This window comes from Protopterus annectens, chromosome 14.part0, assembly GCF_019279795.1.
Source record: "Protopterus annectens isolate FY-2018-M chromosome 14.part0, PAN1.0, whole genome shotgun sequence".
Classification (NCBI taxonomy): Eukaryota; Metazoa; Chordata; order Ceratodontiformes; family Protopteridae; genus Protopterus; species Protopterus annectens.
The window spans coordinates 84,630,167-84,650,516 of NC_056748.1; the positions used below are offsets into that span (position 1 = coordinate 84,630,167).

Consider the following 20,350-nt stretch of genomic DNA (forward strand, 5'->3'; position numbering starts at 1 on the left):
GACTGTCTCCTGTTTTGCCATAGGGAGGCATAAAATGTCATATTGCACACACCCTCATTTGTGCCCATGTATCCGGTATACCACTGCTGAAAACAGCAGTAACTCGTGGATGTGTAAAGTCATTGCTAGGAATGTTCACATCACTTTGATATCGGTGATCACCTCCTCTAGTAAGGAGAATACCAGACAAAAGGACAGATAGTGGCTGCCAGAAACACGCAGTCCTACTTAGACTATCTGATGAAGTTTTAAGATCGGTGACGTATAGCATGCCTGAGGCCAGAAATTCAGTACAGAAAAGAGTAAGGATTCACAGGTTCAAATGAGGTGACTGGTTGAGACGACTAGCCTATTATCTCCCAAAGATAAGTTAAACAAAGCCAACTAAGCCATCACTATGTACAGCATGAGAAGTCACTTAGCTTTATAGAAATGGAGCTGCTCTTGTCAAAGCCTAACCTAATCTCTCTGGCTGTGCTTCCTCTCACTAGTTAGAGTCTCCTAACCCTCTTCCCATCCATTTTAAACCACTCCGTGTACTTTAAGCATAACACTATCTCCAGTTCAGATGTTCTCTCTATCCCACATCATTGCTGCCTTTGGTTCTCTCTAGTTGGTAATATTTGTTTGTATATTTCTCAAACCCAGAGCTCGATGATTTGTATTACTTGGTACTGTCATTTGAGATTTTGAAGTAACTGCAGTAACTGCCATATGTCTTCAATTGTTCAATTACTACACAGTCAGCTGATTGATTTATTTATCTTTGTGTTATATTTCAGATTTTATCGATTTCTAGTTTTACATCTGTATGCAGAACTTGTCATGTCTTTTTCTAATTTTCTGTACTTTCTGGAATTACTATTGTTTCTGCTTGATAAGTGTTCTGTATAGAGATTTTCTCCTCAGGCCTCCGCTGAAAATGGGCTCATGCTCAGTTGGACTAACCTGGTTAACAAATATCAAAATAAATAAATAAAATGAAAATACGTTTCAGTGCCTACCCTGTAGATGTGAATAATTTCAAAGGCATGTTGCACCTAAGCAATGATCATTTTTATATTTTTTATTAAACAGTTTTGTTTGTATCTTTCGTCTTTTCCTGGTTAGGGGTTGCCACAGCGGAACTCCGGTCTGCTAATGATTGGCAGTTGATTTTTACTTACCGGCTTGCCAGGCCTGATGCACAACCTTCAATGAAGGTACGCCCATTCACACATGTCTCCAAGCAGAAAACGCTCTAGATGAGAGTCGAACTGGATAGCGGCTTACTGTGAGGTGACAACGCTACCGCAGCACCACCACCACCACGGTACAGTAAACAGCCTATTGTATGCCTTATAATGCATCTCTGATACCATAAGCAGCAAATGGACTTACTTTAAATGAAAAGGTGTACTAATTCATGATTAGAGATAGCATGCCATTCTGAGACAGTACTACTCATGGCTGTCTGAACTTACCTGTACTGTTCAGTTTCTGCTTTTCTGCACTGGCGTTTGCTATTTTAGAGGTGTACGTTGTAGCTGGGGTAATAGTCATAGCGTTGGTAGCAGTAAAGGATGTAACTTTGGCAGCGGAGTCACTCTGAGGGAAAGAGATTTTCTGTTGATGAGCCTGGATTTTGATACCAGCCTTGGAAGCCATTGGTTCTTCAGGTTCTGTCTTCTGGATAAGCACCTGTTAAACAAATCACAAACACTTTAACACCTGTCGTATACTATTTTATCTGTAGACTTATTTAAGCAGTTCCAAAGCTGCTGTCAGTTCAGTACAAAGACATTAAACTGTGGCTATAATGGAGTTATTCATCTGTGAAAAATGTTTAAGTTACCACAGAGTTGCTTAGACTGGATGCTATTAAAAGGTTCTTTGTTGTGGACTTGCCAATGTTCAACATTGAGAAGATTTTATCAGTTTTAGGTAGGTTGGGAATACTAATTATATCATATGATGCTTGAAGTATTCGTCAGTCATAATTAGAAGATAGTGCTACTTGCTGTCCCATACAAATCACTACTAATACTTGCCAAAATAGCTTCTGGCCAGTCTGTCACTTGAATGGCTAGCCCAATATTTTTGAATGTGTTGTGTTGACACACTAAACAGTTATTCTGCCTATTTTCTATTATTAAACCAGTTTATTCCCCTTACAAGTGATTTAGTTTTCCAGACCCTTACACATGTCTTGTGTGCTACGTTCATGGCTGTCTTTTCAGAGAGTAAGATTTGATCAGTTTTGTGCCTTTAAGAATGGATGTTCTTAATTCTGGAATGATGTCATCCTTGTCGCATTCACAACACAAATTTGAGAGTACGTGGATCTCTGTTATCCCTTCTGATTCAGATATCACAGATAATATAAACAAAAACAATCATTCACATTCAAGCTGAAATAAAAAAAATAACATTATAAAAACAAACCACCCACTTTTACCACCATGGTTTCATCAGGCAGTTTAAATAGCATTTATACAGCATGTCGATTAGCTAATAAATTGATTTATGAACCAGTTAGTACCTGTGAAGTATGTTTAATGCTCTTCCCTTAAGAAATGATTTAATGCTCGCTACTTCATTCAAACATGGTATTCATTCAAGCAATGAAGTAATAAGCATCGCACCTTTACTTAAAGAAAGTGATTTGAAACATTGAACCTTGGTAATTGTTTTTCAGCAGTGCCTTGCAATGCCTTTTGGCATAGTAATAATCAAATGACTGAATTATTGTTGAAACCAAACAGCATGATTCCCACTAGGAATAAGGAACGTGAGATGACATCAGATGCTTTACAGAAGTTGAAGAACAGAGTCTCAGTTCACTGCCTTTTGTCCACAGCTCACAGAATGTGGTCTGCTGCCTGTACCAAGGCAAGCTCATTGTCACGCCATTAGTCAAAACAGTGTTGTGTATTTGATAGCAGACTATTAGGAGAGTAGATAGTTCTGGATTAACTACATTTTTAAGTATTTTGGCCATTGGAGTAATTATAGAGATAGCTTGGTAATTAGCTACCATATTTTTCACTCTCTTCGTATGGAGGGGGATCACATGGGTAAGTTTCCATAGCCTGAGAACATAGCCTGAGAACAACATCCCTCCATTAAAATTCTGCTCATCAGCAGCTGTAGTGCAAAGTCACTTGAGTAAAAGCTAACTTTGCAAATCAAGAAGGAAGATTGCCTGCTCTTGTAGAGCTATGACTTTTAATGTCTTGGAGGAGTATATTTACTTTGTGCCTAGATATCCTTTTTAGATGGAATTCAGGAGGGTGACTGAAATGTAAACTAGTTACCCTGTGGGTGACTGGTGCAGATGAGCTATAGGGACTCACTAAAAAAGAGCAGCAATCTCTGGTTTAATAGTTTCAGTTTCTCGTTGTTGTTTTGTGTGATATCCATTAAGTACACAGCTGGAGACGACTTCTCATTGGATTAAAAGTGTAAGTTTCTGGTTGTTGTTTTGTGTGATGTCCCTTAAGTACACAGCTGCAGACGACTTCTTATTGGATTAAAAGTGTAAGTTTCTGGTTGTTGTTTTGTGTGATGTCCATTAAGTACACAGCTGGAGACGACTTCTCATTGGATTAAAAGTGTAAGTTTCTGGTTGTTGTTTTGTGTGATGTCCATATTAAGTACACAGCTGGAGACGACTTCTCATTGGATTAAAAGTGTAAGTTTCTGGTTGTTGTTTTGTGTGATGTCCATTAAGTACACAGCTGGAGACGACTTCTCATTGGATTAAAAGTGTAAGTTTCTGGTTGTTGTTTTGTGTGATGTCCATATTAAGTACACAGCTGGAGACGACTTCTCATTGGATTAAAAGTGTAAGTTTCTGGTTGTTGTTTTGTGTGATGTCCATTAAGTACACAGCTGGAGACGACTTCTCATTGGATTAAAAGTGTAAGTTTCTGGTTGTTGTTTTGTGTGATGTCCATATTAAGTACACAGCTGGAGACGACTTCTCATTGGATTAAAAGTGTAAGTTTCTCGTTGTTGTTTTGTGTGATGTCCCTTAAGTACACAGCTGGAGACGACTTCTCATTGGATTAAAAGTGTAAGTTTCTGGTTGTTGTTTTGTGTGATGTCCATTAAGTACACAGCTGGAAACGACTTCTCATTGGATTAAAAGTGTAAGTTTCTGGTTGTTGTTTTGTGTGATGTCCCTTAAGTACACAGCTGGAGACGACTTCTCATTGGATTAAAAGTGTAAGTTTCTGGTTGTTGTTTTGTGTGATGTCCATTAAGTACACAACTGGAGACGACTTCTCATTGGATTAAAAGTGTAAGTTTCTGGTTGTTGTTTTGTGTGATGTCCCTTAAGTACACAGCTGCAGACGACTTCTCATTGGATTAAAAGTGTAAGTTTCTGGTTGTTGTTTTGTGTGATGTCCATTAAGTACACAGCTGGAGATGACTTCTCATTGGATTAAAAGTGTAAGTTTCTGGTTGTTGGTTTGTGTGATGTCCATATTAAGTACACAGCTGGAGACGACTTCTCATTGGATTAAAAGTGTAAGTTTCTCGTTGTTGTTTTGTGTGATGTCCCTTAAGTACACAGCTGGAGACGACTTCTCATTGGATTAAAAGTGTAAGTTTCTGGTTGTTGTTTTGTGTGATGTCCATTAAGTACACAGCTGGAGACGACTTCTCATTGGATTAAAAGTGTAAGTTTCTGGTTGTTGTTTTGTGTGATGTCCCTTAAGTACACAGCTGGAGACTTCTCATTGGATTAAAAGTGTAAGTTTCTGGTTGTTGTTTTGTGTGATGTCCCTTAAGTACACAGCTGGAGACGACTTCTCATTGGATTAAAAGTGTAAGTTTCTGGTTGTTGTTTTGTGTGATGTCCCTCAAGTACACAGCTGGAGACTTCTCATTGGATTAAAAGTGTAAGTTTCTGGTTGTTGTTTTGTGTGATGTCCCTTAAGTACACAGCTGGAGACGACTTCTCATTGGATTAAAAGTGTAAGTTTCTGGTTGTTGTTTTGTGTGATGTCCCTTAAGTACACAGCTGGGGACGACTTCTCATTGGATTAAAAGTGTAAGTTTCTGGTTGTTGTTTTGTGTGATGTCCCTTAAGTACACAGCTGGAGACAACTTCTCATTGGATTAAAAGTGTAAGTTTCTGGTTGTTGTTTTGTGTGATGTCCATTAAGTACACAGCTGGAGACGACTTCTCATTGGATTAAAAGTGTAAGTTTCTGGTTGTTGTTTTGTGTGATGTCCCTTAAGTACACAGCTGGAGACTTCTCATTGGATTAAAAGTGTAAGTTTCTGGTTGTTGTTTTGTGTGATGTCCATTAAGTACACAGCTGGAGACTTCTCATTGGATTAAAAGTGTAAGTTTCTCGTTGTTGTTTTGTGTGATGTCCCTTAAGTACACAGCTGGAGACGACTTCTCATTGGATTAAAAGTGTAAGTTTCTGGTTGTTGTTTTGTGTGATGTCCATTAAGTACACAGCTGGAGACGACTTCTCATTGGATTAAAAGTGTAAGTTTCTGGTTGTTGTTTTGTGTGATGTCCCTTAAGTACACAGCTGGAGACGACTTCTCATTGGATTAAAAGTGTAAGTTTCTGCTTGTTGTTTTGTGTGATGTCCATTAAGTACACAGCTGGAGACGACTTCTCATTGGATTAAAAGTGTAAGTTTCTGGTTGTTGTTTTGTGTGATGTCCCTTAAGTACAATGCAGGAGAGCACTTGCAGGTAATTGTTTCTTACCAAAAATGAGGTAATTGTATGTGAGGTAATGTGGGAGTTCGAGCCAATTCATTAAGTGTAAGGAGGAACAGTGATGGGAGGAATATTTTGCATTAGTTGTGAACTTGGTGATTTTATTGTAGCAGGTCTCAAGCTTGGTTTTCATGGAGGACTGGATATTGGTAAGGAGAGGATCAACATACAGGCAAGAAGGTAGATGAGAGGTTAAGGCAAGGGTTTTTTTGAATAGTGGTTAAGAAGGTGTTTATGTCTATAAAGGGTGCCCAGTTTATGATCTGTTTTTTGATACAATTGTGGACATGCAGGTTGAATGTTTTTTCATCCAAGATAATGCCTAGTAGTTTGGTATGAGAGATGACGTTCACAGTAGTTTTGTTTTGAGAATATATAGCAAATTCGGTCTTGTTTAAGAGGGTGCTTTCTTATGGGTAAATATTAGGAGTTTGGTTTTATTGGGGTTTAGGGCAAGATTGTTATTGGTCATCCAAGTTACAGTAGATGTAAAGGCATTTTGGGTTATTTGCAGAAGTTAATTTGTAGAGTTGGCAGAGCAGATGATGGTTGAGTTGCCTGCATATTGTATTACAGAACCTTGACTAAGACTGGAGTGACAGTCACTGATGAAAATACTGAAAAGAAGAGGCCCTAGAATGGACCTTGGGGACACCTGTGGGTGTGTCAAGGAATGGATAGAAAGAGGGACGCCATTTGGTAGATTGTTGTTTATTTGTAAGGTAGTTAGTGAAACAATTTAGGGTTGGTAGGGGGAGATACCAAGATTAAAGAGTTTAGTGAAAAGTAGAGGGGTGGGAGACTGTATCAAAGGCCTTAGAGAGGTCAAGAAAGAGTGAGGATACAATTTTACCTGCATCATGAGCTCGATTAACTGTATCCATGAAGGACATGAGAGCTGTAGTGGTGCTGTGATCTGGGCTGAACCCATGCTGAGTGGGAGAGAGGAGTTGATTTTGAAGCAGATAATTTAGAAGTTGTTTGTGGATACATTTTTTCCAAGATTTTAGAGATGGGGAGAGAATTGCAATAGGTCAAAAACTGTAAATGTCTGTGCTGTTATCACCTTTGTGAAGGGAGAGAATATATGCTTTTTTCCACATGGTAGTTACATAGGATTCTTGGTTAGATCTGTTAAGAAGTATGAAGATAGGGTAAGCAATTACTTTAGCTGACATTTGAAGGTATTCTGGGTGTAAGTTGTCAGGAGCGTTAGTGCCGGGTTTGAGCTTGAGAAATAGTTTTGTTATAGTAGCAGTAGATATGGGGGAGAAAAAAAGGTAGGCAGAGAGGGGGTAAACAAAGGTAGGCAGAGAGGGGGTAAACAAAGGTAGGCAGAGAGGGGGTAGTGGTATTTTGTTAAGACTGCTCTGGAGGAGCAGTGTTAGTAGAGGGGGTAGTGGTATTTTGTTAAGACTGCTTTGGAGGAGCAGTGTTAGTAGAGGGGGTAGTGGTATTTTGTTAAGACTGCTTTGGAGGAGCAGTGTTAGTAGAGGGGGTGGTGGTATTTTGTTAAGACTGCTTTGGAGGAGCAGTGTTAGTAGAGGGGGTAGTGGTATTTTGTTAAGACTGCTTTGGAGGAGCAGTGTTAGTAGAGGGGGTAGTGGTATTTTGTTAAGACTGCTTTGGAGGAGCAGTGTTAGTAGAGGGGGTGGTGGTATTTTGTTAAGACTGCTCTGGAGGAGCAGTGTTAGTAGAGGGGGTAGTGGTATTTTGTTAAGACTGCTTTGGAGGAGCAGTGTTAGTATTGCAATCAGTTTGAGGAAAGGTGGCAGTGAGACTAGCTATAGTGCTGATGAAATGTGAGTTGAAAAGGGTGGCTATTTCAATAGGTGTTTTGTCTGGATTTGGGCAAGGATTGTATTTAGAAGTGGGGTTTAGAAGATATGAAATGGAGTTCCAAAATTTCTTCGGGTTTTGTTTATAGTTCTTTTGGAGACCATGACAGTGTTCTTTTTTGTCATTAATGATGAGGCACTTTACTTGATTACGAAGCTGTCTAAATTGTAAGAGATCAGAGGGATACTTATTGTTTTTGCCATTTTTTTTCCATGATTTGTCCCTAGCAGCCATGAGTTGCTTGGTAGTTCTGGAGAGCCATATGCTGTGGTTAGTTTATACTCTTTTTTTTTTTTTTTTTTTTGAGTGGGGCTGGTTTGTTTAGAGTCTTAAGAACTCGACAGCTTCATTGAGGGGAAGGACTTTTAGTATATTCCAGATGATATTTTTCAAGGTTTTGTTTAGGATTGTTGGGTTAAATTTGGTTATAGGTTTCTTTTTTGTTTATATCGGTGTTGACCTGGCATTGGAATGGTCTTACATAGAATATAGGCAGGTGGGTGGTCATTGATGCTGTAAGGGAGTGTGCCTGCTGATGAGATTTTGTTTGGGTCAGTGACTAAAATCCAGTCAAGGATGTTACCACAGTCGTTATTTGTATTAGGTCTAGTATTGATAATTACCTGTATAAAGTTCAAGAGGTTGATATTAGACAAACGGAAAGTGGTTAGAGATCTAGCCAGTCCATGTTTACATTGCCCAGGATAATTGTTTCATTTTTTTATGTTACTTGATGTCCAGGCAAGAATTTCTTCTAACAGGGAAATATTGTTACCTGGGGGATATATAAGGCTATGATGCAGAGATTCTTACAGTTATTCACTTTTAGAAACTATATTAGGATCTCGGCTGTAGAGAATTGTGGAATGAAGCTAGAATGGGGACAATGGTGAAGGTGTTTGGGAAGAGTATTGCAATGCCTCCTCTTTTTTTATGTGGTTTATCAGCTCTTAAGCAAGCATAGCCTGAGGGGGAGGGATTCAGAGTCTTTTATAAAGGGGTTTAACCAGGTTTCAGTTGCAGCTATTATGTCTGGTTTGTTGAGGGATTTCCAGGTATGGAATTTGGGAATTTTGTTTCTAAAACTTTGAAGGTTGAGGATTGTGATATTTAGTGATTTATATAAGCTGGGGTAGTTTAGGTCCTGGGTTTGGGTTGATGTCTCCACATTGGGATAGGTTAGAGTGTTTGTGCGGATAAATAAGTAGCAATGGCAAGTGAAAGTGTGTGGTTGTAGGTATTTTGTTGTGGGGGAAGGAATTTGAATTTAGTGTGTAGAAGTATGTTAGATGCGTACAGGCTGGGGGATATCTCTGAGTAACTAGTGAGAGCTAGGGTTTTATAGTTTCATAGTTTCATAGTATAGTACTAGGCTATCTGCCCTGGGGCATTTGTAAGCCTAGCCATAGTGATGTGGCTTTTGCCATCCCATGAAATGGTACAAAAATGTACAGAATAAATCTAGAATACTGTGCCTTTGTCTAGTAGTGACACAATGAAGGTCCCCTTATATAATAGAATTAGTTTACTGTGCCCCTGTCTAGCAGTGACACAGATGTGACCCCTGGGGTAAACTTACGATCTCCCATCCACTCATCAAGATTTCTCTTGAAGAGAGTCAGTGAGGGGCTTTGCCTAAGACAAATTGGGATCTTGTTCCAAAGCATGGGAAGCCTCTGGGTTATGAATCTATCCCTCCAGCATGTCCTACTCATACTTGTGCTGAGGTTTAAGTCTTTAGCTCTCATGGTCCTGATGGACTTGGATTTTTTGAGGTGGAGCATGTCCATCAGATCCTGATTGGACATGGCCTTGTACGTCAGGCAGAGATCACCTCTGAGCAGGCGGTATGCTACTGAATAGAGCTGAAGTTTCTTTAGTCTGGCAGAATAACACATATGTTGGAGACCCTTGATCCTTTTGGTGAGGTACTTTTGTGGTCTCTCCAGCTGTTGCAAGTGCCGGGTGAGGTACATACCAAATGGGGCATTATACTCAATCATGGGTCTGATGAGGGAGGAATATAGGGGTACAATGACATCCTTGGATCTGGATGTGAAACCCTTCATGATGAGGTGTGCAAGGTAGAATGTTTTTCTAACCACTTTGGCAACGTGGGTGTCAAATGAGAGGTCGCTGTCTACTTGGGTCCCTAAGTCTCTGATTACTTTTTCCGTACTCACTGGGTTGCTGTCTATGTGATAATTTGTGGGTACTTTGTTTTTTCCAAAAGGGATGACTATACATTTTTTGGCATTTAGTTTAAGGCCGTGACTACGACACCAGTTGTCCATTTCAGTGAGGCCTTTTTGTAGGATGTGTGTATCTGCTGGTGTATCGACTATGGTGCCTAGTTTGCAGTCATCTGCGAACTTTGTCAGCCACAGTCCTCCCATGTTTGCTTTAAAATCTGAGAAATAAATGCCGAACAAGAGGGGTCCCAGGACAGATCTCTGTGGGGCACTACTTGTGACTGGCTTTGAGTCTGACATTGCTCCAGCGATTTTAACTTTATGGGTTCTGTCCTTTAGCCAGTTTGCAACCCATCTAGTGACATAAGGGTTTACTTTTAAGCTGTTTAGCTTATCTATGATGCCTGAGTGGGTTATTGTGTCGAAGGCCTTAGCCAAGTCCAGGTATGCTGTATGGACTGCTTTGCCCTCATCAATGGCTCTAGTGACTGTTTCAAAAAAGTCAACCAGGTTTAAAAGGCAGGATCTGCCCTTTACAAAGCCAAACTGGGTGGGGTCAAGCGTCTGTAGGTCCCCTATGTCACCGTTTATGAGTTCCATAATGATTCTTTCCATAGCTTTGCAGACCAGGCTAGTCAAGCTTATGGGGCGGTAGTTTCTAGGGTCTGTAGAGGCACCCCCCTTGTGGAGTGGGACCATTGTTGCTATATGCCAGTGTTCAGGTACATATCCTGAAGTAAGGCTAAGGTTAAATAGCATTTTTATGTGTGGGTTTAGCTCCTCTTGGAGTTCACGTAACACGCACCCCGGGATACCGTCAGGTCCCATTGATGCTGTGTTTTTTGCTTTGTTTAGGGCGGTTCTCACTTGGACATCTGAGATGACAGGGAGATTACATTCAGCTGGGATAAGTATTTCTTCTTTTGGGGGTGAAGGAGGCGAGAAATTTGCACTGAACCTGTCAGCCAGAATGTTAGCAATATCTGTGGGTTCAGTGTATTTTTTGTTGTTGTGAACCAACTCTGAGCATATCTGAGGGTTTCTGCCCAGGTTTCTAACATAGCTGAAGAAAGCTTTGTGGTTATCTTTAGTGTCCTTAGCGATTTTTCTCTCAAAGTTTGCCTTGGATGTTTTTATGAGAGAACATAGTTTTCTGCTAATGTTGATCAGAGATGTCTTTCCTTCATGGGATTTCGCTCTGACGTGCAGTAGCTTCCTTCTTTTGTTATACAATTTGTTTATGGCTGAGGTCCACCAGACAGGATGCTTACATTTGGTGGAGAGGGACTTGGATTTGTTTGGGATTGCATGATCCATGCATTCTTGGAGATGTCCATAGAAAGCATTTGTGAAGGATTCGGCATTGTGGGATGTGGTATCCACTGGCACAGTGGGCTTAAAGGATACCATCTCAGTCTTAAGAAGAGTGAAGTCTGCTTTTGAGAAATTTTTCACTGTGGTCTTTTGTGCTGGGGGTGGAGGTGGGACATGTATATCCAGGGTGATTAGTTTGTGGTCAGATCTCACTAGTGAGGGGTATACTTCGGTGTGGAGCATTTTGTCCCCATGTTTGTGATGATCAGGTCTAGTATATTATCTCCCTAGTGGGAGAGGTGACTAGTTGTTCCAGTGCATTTGAATTTATGAATTCCAGGAACCTTTGGGCTAGGGTATTAGGGCTAGAATAATGTACCCAATCTATGTTTGGGTAGTTGAAGTCTCCCAGTATGATGGTATTCTGTGATACATTCATATCCTCCAATGTCTTCAGGAAGGCTGAGTGGGGTTCTTGAGATTGGGAGGGTGGTCTGTAACATGCTACCAGTTGTATAGCAGTTTTGCCTATGGTTAGTTGCACCTGTATGGTCTCTGATGCTTCATGTGTTGCTACTAACCTGGAGGTGTGGGTGTCCTTTATGAATATGGACACTCCCCTCCTTTGTGGTTCGCCCGGTTTTGGGGCCGAAAAGCATGATATGAGGTATAGCCTGGTAGTGCTGGGGTACTCTCAGGAGCCTTGAACCAGGTTTCAGTTACTGCACAGACGTCAATGTTCTCCATGCTGAGGAGTGCATCAAGTGCCTGCATCTTGAGATTTAGACTTCTGGCGTTGAGCAGCATTACCCTTAGTTTTTTTCCATTTTTGTTTTCTAAGGAGGTGGGTTTGTCTTTTGAGCCTTGCCTAAAAAAGGCACTATGGGGGTGGCAAGAGCGTTAGCCAATATCCGGAAGCCCAGTGGTGACAGGTGTAAGCCATCCCTTGCGAAGCAGCGTGGCTTGTCCAACATATCATCCCAGGCAGACAGACATTGGATCCCCCTTAGAATGACATTGGGAGGTATGTAAGCTGTGTGTAGTGATGTTAGGCTTAATAGGAGACAGAAAAATTGGATGAGAAGGAGAAGTAGTGTAGTAGGAGTACTAACGAGAGACGTAGATAGAGGGAAGAGGTATTAAGCAATGGCTTAATTAGCTAATATGGCCAATAGCTTCGACTGGCTGGCAAAACCATGTGAGGGTAGCCGATGGGTTTGCAACCCTCAGTGAGTCAGGGCTTGTCTACCTATGCATGTAAAGACTAGATCTGGCGGACTGCACAGAGGAAATCACCAGACTGATTTAACGGGCAAGGAAAGTGGACGCAGCAAAGTGCTGTTGAGCGCAAATAGGGCACAGTGAGACACATTAGGGCAGTGTTGGCCATCCACTGCATCCCAACCCATCTCAAGTTGTCTTGACTACGTCCTGCCACTGGATCAAGATAGGCTGGGACAGGGAGAGTGAGACTGACAATGTGTGCAACTCTCTCTCACTATAATCCAATTCACGCAGAAGTCAAGACATCACCCCCCCCAAGATCCTGTGGGAATGGTCAAATAACAAAGCAGCAAATGCAGATACACTGGAAGCTGTAGCCACAACCTCATAAACAGGCAGCCCAGGGCAATGGGTTGCTCTTTACTTGACCGTAGCAGCAGTGGAATTCAGCGGCCCCCTGGGTGTCTGAGCAGCCCTATTTAGGATCGCTCTGCTCACCTCCATGGTCTGAGGAAGGGGCTAGAAAAGGCACCCTAAAGATAGCCTGCTTCCTCCTACTCCTGACCTGCTTGCTGCAGCAGGTGGGGATCCCAAACATGTGGTCAAATCACAAAGAAAAAAACATTGGTGACTTTGCTCACCATTGGCACATGGAATGTGCACACGCTCATGGATAGCTCCAAAACAGACAGACCTGAGTGACGGATAGCACTTGTTGCAAGAGAACTCAGCAGGTACAACATCCAGATAGTAGCCCTCAGTGAGATCAGGTTTGCAGACGAAAGCCAGCTGACAGAAGATGAAGCCGGTTATACTTTTTTCTGGAGTGGCTGCAGCAGCGATGAATGTCATAAAGCAGGAGTGGGTTTCGCCATCAGCTCTAATCTGATCAGCAAATTAGCCAGCCTTCCAAAAGGATTCAATGACTGGCTCATGTCTCTGTGGCTCCCCTTCAATGGAAAGCACCACGCCGCCTTCATCAGTGTATATGCCCCCACCATGACAAATCCAGAGGAAATTAAAGACAAGTTTTATGAAGACTTAGATTCACTCATAGCATCTGTGCCTAAGGAGGATAAGCTCATCATCTTAGGTGACTTCAATGCCAGAGTTGGTGCAGACTACCAGACATGGGAGGGTGTCATTGGGAGGAATGGAGTTGGCAAAAGCAACAGCAATGGTCATCTACTTCTGAAGACCTGTGCAGCTCATGACCTGTTGATCACAAACAGTCTTCCGCCTACCCAACCGTAACAAGATGTCCTGGATGCATCCATCAGGCAAGCGCTGGCATCTCATTGATTATGTCATAGTAAGGAGAAGGGACAAACAGGATGTTAGAGTGACTAAGGCCATGTGTGGCGCAGACTGCTGGACAGACCACAGACTCATCCTCTCAAAACTCAACATGCACATTCAGCCTAGGCAGCACCCACAGAGGAAAAAGACCAATAAGTGCCAGAATGTCAGTAAGTTAGAACAGCACTCTGTGCAACAGAACCTCAGGGTGGACCTCGACAGTAAGCTTGACCAAATCATCTTTGGCACTAACAGTGAAGAAGAGGACTGGGCAGCTTTCACGTTCACATGAAAAATATAGGCTGCCTTTGGGTGAAGCAAGTTGGCTTGTTGATCATGTGACGTCCCCGTGCTGAACTAGTAATCAAGGAGCCTGAATCCTCACCACTAACACTGGAAAGGGACGTTCACTTGGAATACAAATGGGGTACACTCAGTATTTCCAGATGCAGACCTCTCTGCATCAAGTGCAATTTCCCTTAAGAGCACACAGGGAACACACTCAGCTCAGGGTCAGGATTTCTTTATATATGTCTCCCTCTAGGTCTCCAATAAGACTTCCCACTGGTACAGCTTCAGAGTTAAGTCCTCAGCCAAGTACCCAAGCCAGGTTCTCCACCACTATCTCTATGAAACCAGTGCTTCCTGTCCCTGTTCCAAGTAGCTCACACACAGACACACACACACACACACACACACACACACACACACACACACACACACACACACACACACACACTTTGAGATTTGATTTACACACGCAAACACACACACACACACACACACACACACACACACACACACACGCACACACAGACACACACACACATGCACTTTGAGATTTGATGATTTACATGCACACACACACACACACACACACACACACACACACACACACACACACACACACACACACACACACACACACACTTTGAGATTTGATTTACACACACACACACACACACACACACACACACACACACACACACACACCTTGAGATTTGATTTACACACACACACACACACACACACACACACACACACACACACACACACACACACACACACACACACACACACACACACACGTCTGAGAAAGGCTGGCACAGGTATGCTAGATATGCCCCTTCTGCCTAGACTATAAGGTAGTTATCACTGCCACCAGGCACTACAAAGGCAGCTACATAAGGCTCTTGCAAGGGTACCCAATTATACTGAGTGAAATTAATATTAATACAAATGGTAATGTTGACCAAACAGCCAGGCTCTCAGGAGTGGCCAGAGTTATCACCAAATAAATATGTAAATACTCTCAAAAATTAAATATTTTTCTAAAAGGACCAGTCACAATGAGAAGTTTAATATATTTAATAATAAAAAATAAAAGAACATGAAAATACTAAATATCTGTATACAGTAAAAAAAACAGCGTTTCAGTCACAGGAGATATTAACACTCATGGAAAGTTTCACACAGTTATAGAAAAATAGTAACGAGCTAGTCACACTGTCTATCCCTGACTGGCTAAAATAATTACTGTTCCCACTTACTGAACAGAGCAAGGCAAAATAATGTGGTTGAGTGGTCCTTGTCAGATCCAAGATAGAATACAGAATGATTTTTGAGACTTCAGTCTCCTCTAACATTAAAAGATTAATTTTGTACAGAATGACATCACATACATCTGGTCATCTGACTCTGTTTCCTGCACTATCCTCCATCATTAGAACTACAACACACATACAGAGCTTTGATCAGATGTGGTATAGCTGCTGGAAGTCATAAAACCATAAAACAATTTAACTCTTCCTACAGGACGTGCAACCTATTCTCTAAGCACAGACATTGCAGCTCTGGCTCCCTTCAAAACTGTGGGATAACATCTTTATGGCTTATCCCATGAGGTAATTTAATTTCAAGAATATTTTGCAAAATAAGGTGGATTAAGATTAAACTCTTCACTTCCAGTATATGCTGTTACAATGTATACATTTAAATGGTTACAATAATGCATGTACATCTCTTTTTCTTCCATCAGGGCACACTTTTGATACATTTTAATGCAAGCAAATTTCACAAATACATTTTCAGCACAAGCATCTGTAGAAATCAGTTTGATATACAAATTGACATATAATTATTTAACTTCCAGCTAGCTGTGCTGGCATATGTTACAAATCCACTGCCCTATTTCTCCTGGCATGGCTGGCAGTACCTCTTATCATCACAGATCACTTCAGTCCAAGATGACAATGCATCCCCTTAAAATAACACCAGCTACTTGTCCAATTGTTAAAGCCAATTATCTTCTGTTTCTGTATGGGCATCATTCTGTGTATGAATAGGAATCTATATGGGCATCATTCTGTGTATGAATAGGAATCTATATGGGCATCATTCTGTGTATGAATAGGAATCTATATGGGCATCATTCTGTGTATGAATAGGAATCTATTCGGGCTCAGACTCTTATCTACATTTGAGAATGATTACTTATGTACTGTTTTTTTCACCAATTGTATAAGTTGCCAATAATATGTACTAAATGTCTTTATTAATGTAAATTCTGTATTGTATGTGAATTGTCTTGTATGTGGAGCTTTTGTCCTCGGGACTCCACTGAAAATGGGCACTTCTGGCCCAGCTGGACCATCCCAGTAAACAAATGCAAATAAATAAATACATACATACATACATACATACATAAATAAACATTTGAAGAGCAGTGTATCTTAGCTCATTATTCTTGTACCTTGGTCCACCCCATCCCCAATCTGTCCCACCCCTCACCTTTATGTTGAGGGGTGAAAAAATATTTTATCTCCTTTTAAACTGTAGTAAACTGCTTGTTACAAATTTATAGCAAGGATCTGTAACAGTTTATGCAAGACATGCAGTGCCGTAGCACTTCCTTTCTAACCACAAATGCACTACTAAAATTTCTGAATGCCAATAATGCACTGAAGACTGATCTTGCCTCTTAACACTTGACACCCGGTGTGGCTGCCCTCTTTGCCCCTCCCACCATCTACACCTCTGCATATAACACAGGCACAGCAAACTCCAACATGTCTCTTTGCACGTCCTTCTGGGTTAAGTGCCAGATGTCATTCACACTTATATGAGTCACCACTATAGGTACATAGGTTCACAGGTATTTACTAGGCTAATGACCACAAGGGCCTTTTTAAACCTACCCGTGCATCTCAAATCTCTGACAAGTTCTGATACCCTTGATAAGCATAAGCAGGGGTTTGGGAGATGAAACATTTCCAAGCAGGGGCCTGGGAGAGGAGCCATTTACAGGCTGCCTGTGTCCATTAGAGACATCGGTACCAAATCAGGGATGAATTGCCTGTTCCCCATCCAGTTGTCCACGTTACACCTGAATAGTGTCAGGGAGGAAATCTGCTTCACGTGGATGGGGACCCTGTTCCATAGACGGGGTAGTCCCTGGGATACATACCTGTCTCTCCAGCAGGTCCTGTTTATATCACAGGCAAGGTTTAAGTCTTTAGAGTAAGTAAGTCTGGTGCTGTTTGTTTTGTGGATATGCAGGAGTCATATTAGTACTGTTTGAGAGACAGCAGGACTCTCATGACATTACAGCTCTTTAAACAGAAAAGGCAGTTCTCACTCTGTCTCCATTCACCTTAGTGAGTATACAGTCAGTGTCCCTGATGACGGAGTCACCAATTACTAGGACGTTTTTGTTTGGACATGCAGACTTGGAGGCAGTGAAACGTTTGAAATCTGCATCCTTTTGATAGACTGAATTATGTCAGTGTGGTGGTGCTGTGTTAGCGGATTGCTCTCAAGGCTGCTTAGTCAAGATTATTTCAGGCTTGAGTTTTTTACAACCTCTGTACATTTTGGCTTAATGTGATCTTGAGGAGTTATGGAAAAGTTTTTGTATTGCTTACTTTCCATCTGTGTAGGTAAGAGGGTAGCCTCTCCTCTACCTTACATGGATAATTACATCTCATGTATAGGCTTGTAGCCTGCATTCTGTAGCCTAGTTAATGTGGATAAACTACCAGGTGCACTAGTAGGGACAACATTTCAGTAGAATAACAAGTCAGACAAATATTTTTTTCTACAGAATCTTTAGGGTTATGGAGTTCTTATACCCACTCATTTGTATAGAAGAAAAAGTGAAACAAATCTGACTTAAATAACTATAGAAAATGCTCATAGCTGTCACCTTCAGACTATATGAGTTCCTAAGTGATGCTTTTCTTAAGCAGGTTCTAGCCAGGATTCATAGACAAATTGCACAGTAAGCACAACTGGCATTGACAAATATATGCAAAGGCTGCATAATGAAATGCAAATGAAACAGACCAGGGAATATCTTTGTCTTGTATCCTGAGACAGGTTCCATGTGCCATAGACTGAATCACTTTCCAGATGCTGGTAGAGAATCTCTGATACCTTCTTCTTCTTTGCTATTACAACTGTTCTCTTATCCGCTTTGTTAGCCAACCAGTATTCCTTCTTAGGCTGGTCTGTCTTTTCTATCTCTCACTTTTCCTGCACTCCTTCTTTCTTTTGATGACTTTCTGGACTTCATCATCCCACCAAACGTGGCACTAATGATATTAAAATGTATGCAAAGTGAACGCAGTCATGATTCATAGTCATCTGTTGAGGGAACTACACAGCTGTCTGCACCGACCGACAAAAGAATAAAACTGTCATTATGGCACATAGTTAAACTGCTTATAGGCACACCAGCTGACATGTAGTGGCACAATATTGTCCTTAGCTGGTTGGCTCTTGCCAGTATGCACATGGCACCATTTGATACCAAAGGAAGTGGTACATCAGTGGCTGCCATACCACAGTTCATAGTCTGAGAGGCTACTGATCACTTTAGAGTCGATCAGGACATCATACAGGTGGTTGCTATGTGTTATCCACATATAGAATCGATAGGACTCCATGGCTCTCGCTTACATTTGGAGAGCAGTGTCTGCAAAGCTCTTCCATACTGGCTACAGAGACACTTCAGAGACCACATGGGAAAAATACTTTCACAGGAAAAACTGTCAGAAGCTTCAAATAAAAAATTGCATTCATTAATACAACAGATTTTTGAAAAACAGTATATAGCTCAAGAAACTTTGATCTGTTTGGAAAAAGACGCATCTGAGGAATTTTTGAAAATTATACAAAAGAAATATGGACATGGGAAAGAAAGAGAGAGTTGATATGGTGCAATATTTATGCTAAGGAGAAAGCCAAGTTAACTGATATAGAGAAAGCAGTTACAAAGTTATTCAAAGAGAAATATAGGCAAAGGCATCCAGATATGGAAAATTTTACAATGTGGAAAAGACGATTAGTAAAGCAGAATTTAAGGAAATAGAAGCTGAAGTTATGGAGTGCCGGCGAAGTGAAGGATTTAATGTAGGAGGTCTAACACAGACTACATCACAGCATGATGGAGTCAGTCCCCAAAGTAAGGAGACGCAGGAAGATCAGGAGACATCTGAAGAAGGAATATGGACATGGGAAAGGAAAAGAGATTTAATATGGTGTAATATTTATGCAAAGGAGAAAGCAAAACTAACTAATACAAAAAGAGCAGCACCAAAGATATTTGAAGAAAAATATAGGCAAAGGAATCCAGATATGAAAAACTTTACAATACAAAAAATAAGAAGACTAAGAGGAAAAGTAGAAAAAGAGATTAGTAATGGAGAAGTTAAAGAAATAGAAATTGAGGTTATGGAACACTTGCAAAGAGAAGGATTCAGTGTAAAATCCAATACAGAAAGCACCACAACAGGATAAAGTAATGGATATCCAAATTAAGGGGAAACCAGTGGAACAGGAAGCAATTGGTCAGGTATCATATCAAGATATTTTGGAGCCTTCCACAGGAAACCAGTGTAAACATTCACTTGAAGCTAGACAGGAAGGAAAGGAACAGGAAACTGTGGAAACTCTGATGCAGTCAATGTTGAGGAGTGATAGGCCAGTGAGTTCCCTTATGACAAAGCAACAGATGACATAGGATGAAATTGAAGATAAGGTGCCACAGGAAGATGCTATAGAACTTACTATAGAATGTCCGCAGGAAATGGAAAACAAGGGATGTGCCCTCAGTATGGATGAAAAGGAGAAGAGTTGCTTGATTTAAAGGACAAAGATAGATATATTAAAATCAATGAAAGAAATAGACTGCAGAAGGTCAATAAAACCCCTAAAGTCAGACGTCTGATAAAACAAATGAACACAGTAATTAGGACTGTCCATAGAGATCCATGTGATATAACAGAAGTAAATAGGATAGGTTACCGTGCAGCTAAATTAATAACTGATAAAGTTCTACCACAAGAACATGGGGCTGTGAGGGAAAGGAAGGGGAGAAATTAAATACCATCACAGAAATATCGAATGGAGAAATCTATAAAGCAATTAAGACAAGATGTGCCACTGTTAGAAGACTATAGAAGAGGGAACAGATCAACAAAAATACTAAGAAAGATCGATGTGATAAAAGCAATGCACGGTATTAGAACAGACCAGGATCTGTCGTGCACTATTGTAAATAACAAACTAAAAATTTCAGCACAGGTGGAAAAACTTAGAAGATACACAGATAAATATAAAGGAAAAGTACAAAATAAGCAATTTAGTGATGACACAAAAAAGTTTTATAGAGAATTGGGAAACAAGGTAAAAAGAATTGAAAGAGCGCCAAAAAAGCAGAAATAGATGTAATTTGGAGAAATATCTAT

The 20,350-nt window shown here is 40.8% G+C and overlaps 1 protein-coding gene across 4 annotated transcripts in view; it reads right to left on the reverse strand.

Annotated features, from left to right (window-relative positions):
* AFAP1L2 (actin filament associated protein 1 like 2) overlaps nucleotides 1-20,350 on the reverse strand; it is a 2,783,820-nt gene that overhangs the window by 322,410 nt on the left and 2,441,060 nt on the right. For all 4 annotated transcript variants that reach the window (XM_044055822.1, XM_044055821.1, XM_044055820.1 and 1 more), the window contains one exon: nucleotides 1,464-1,680. In XM_044055822.1, the coding sequence (XP_043911757.1) occupies nucleotides 1,464-1,680 (217 nt within the window). The remainder of the gene's footprint in view (nucleotides 1-1,463; nucleotides 1,681-20,350) is intronic.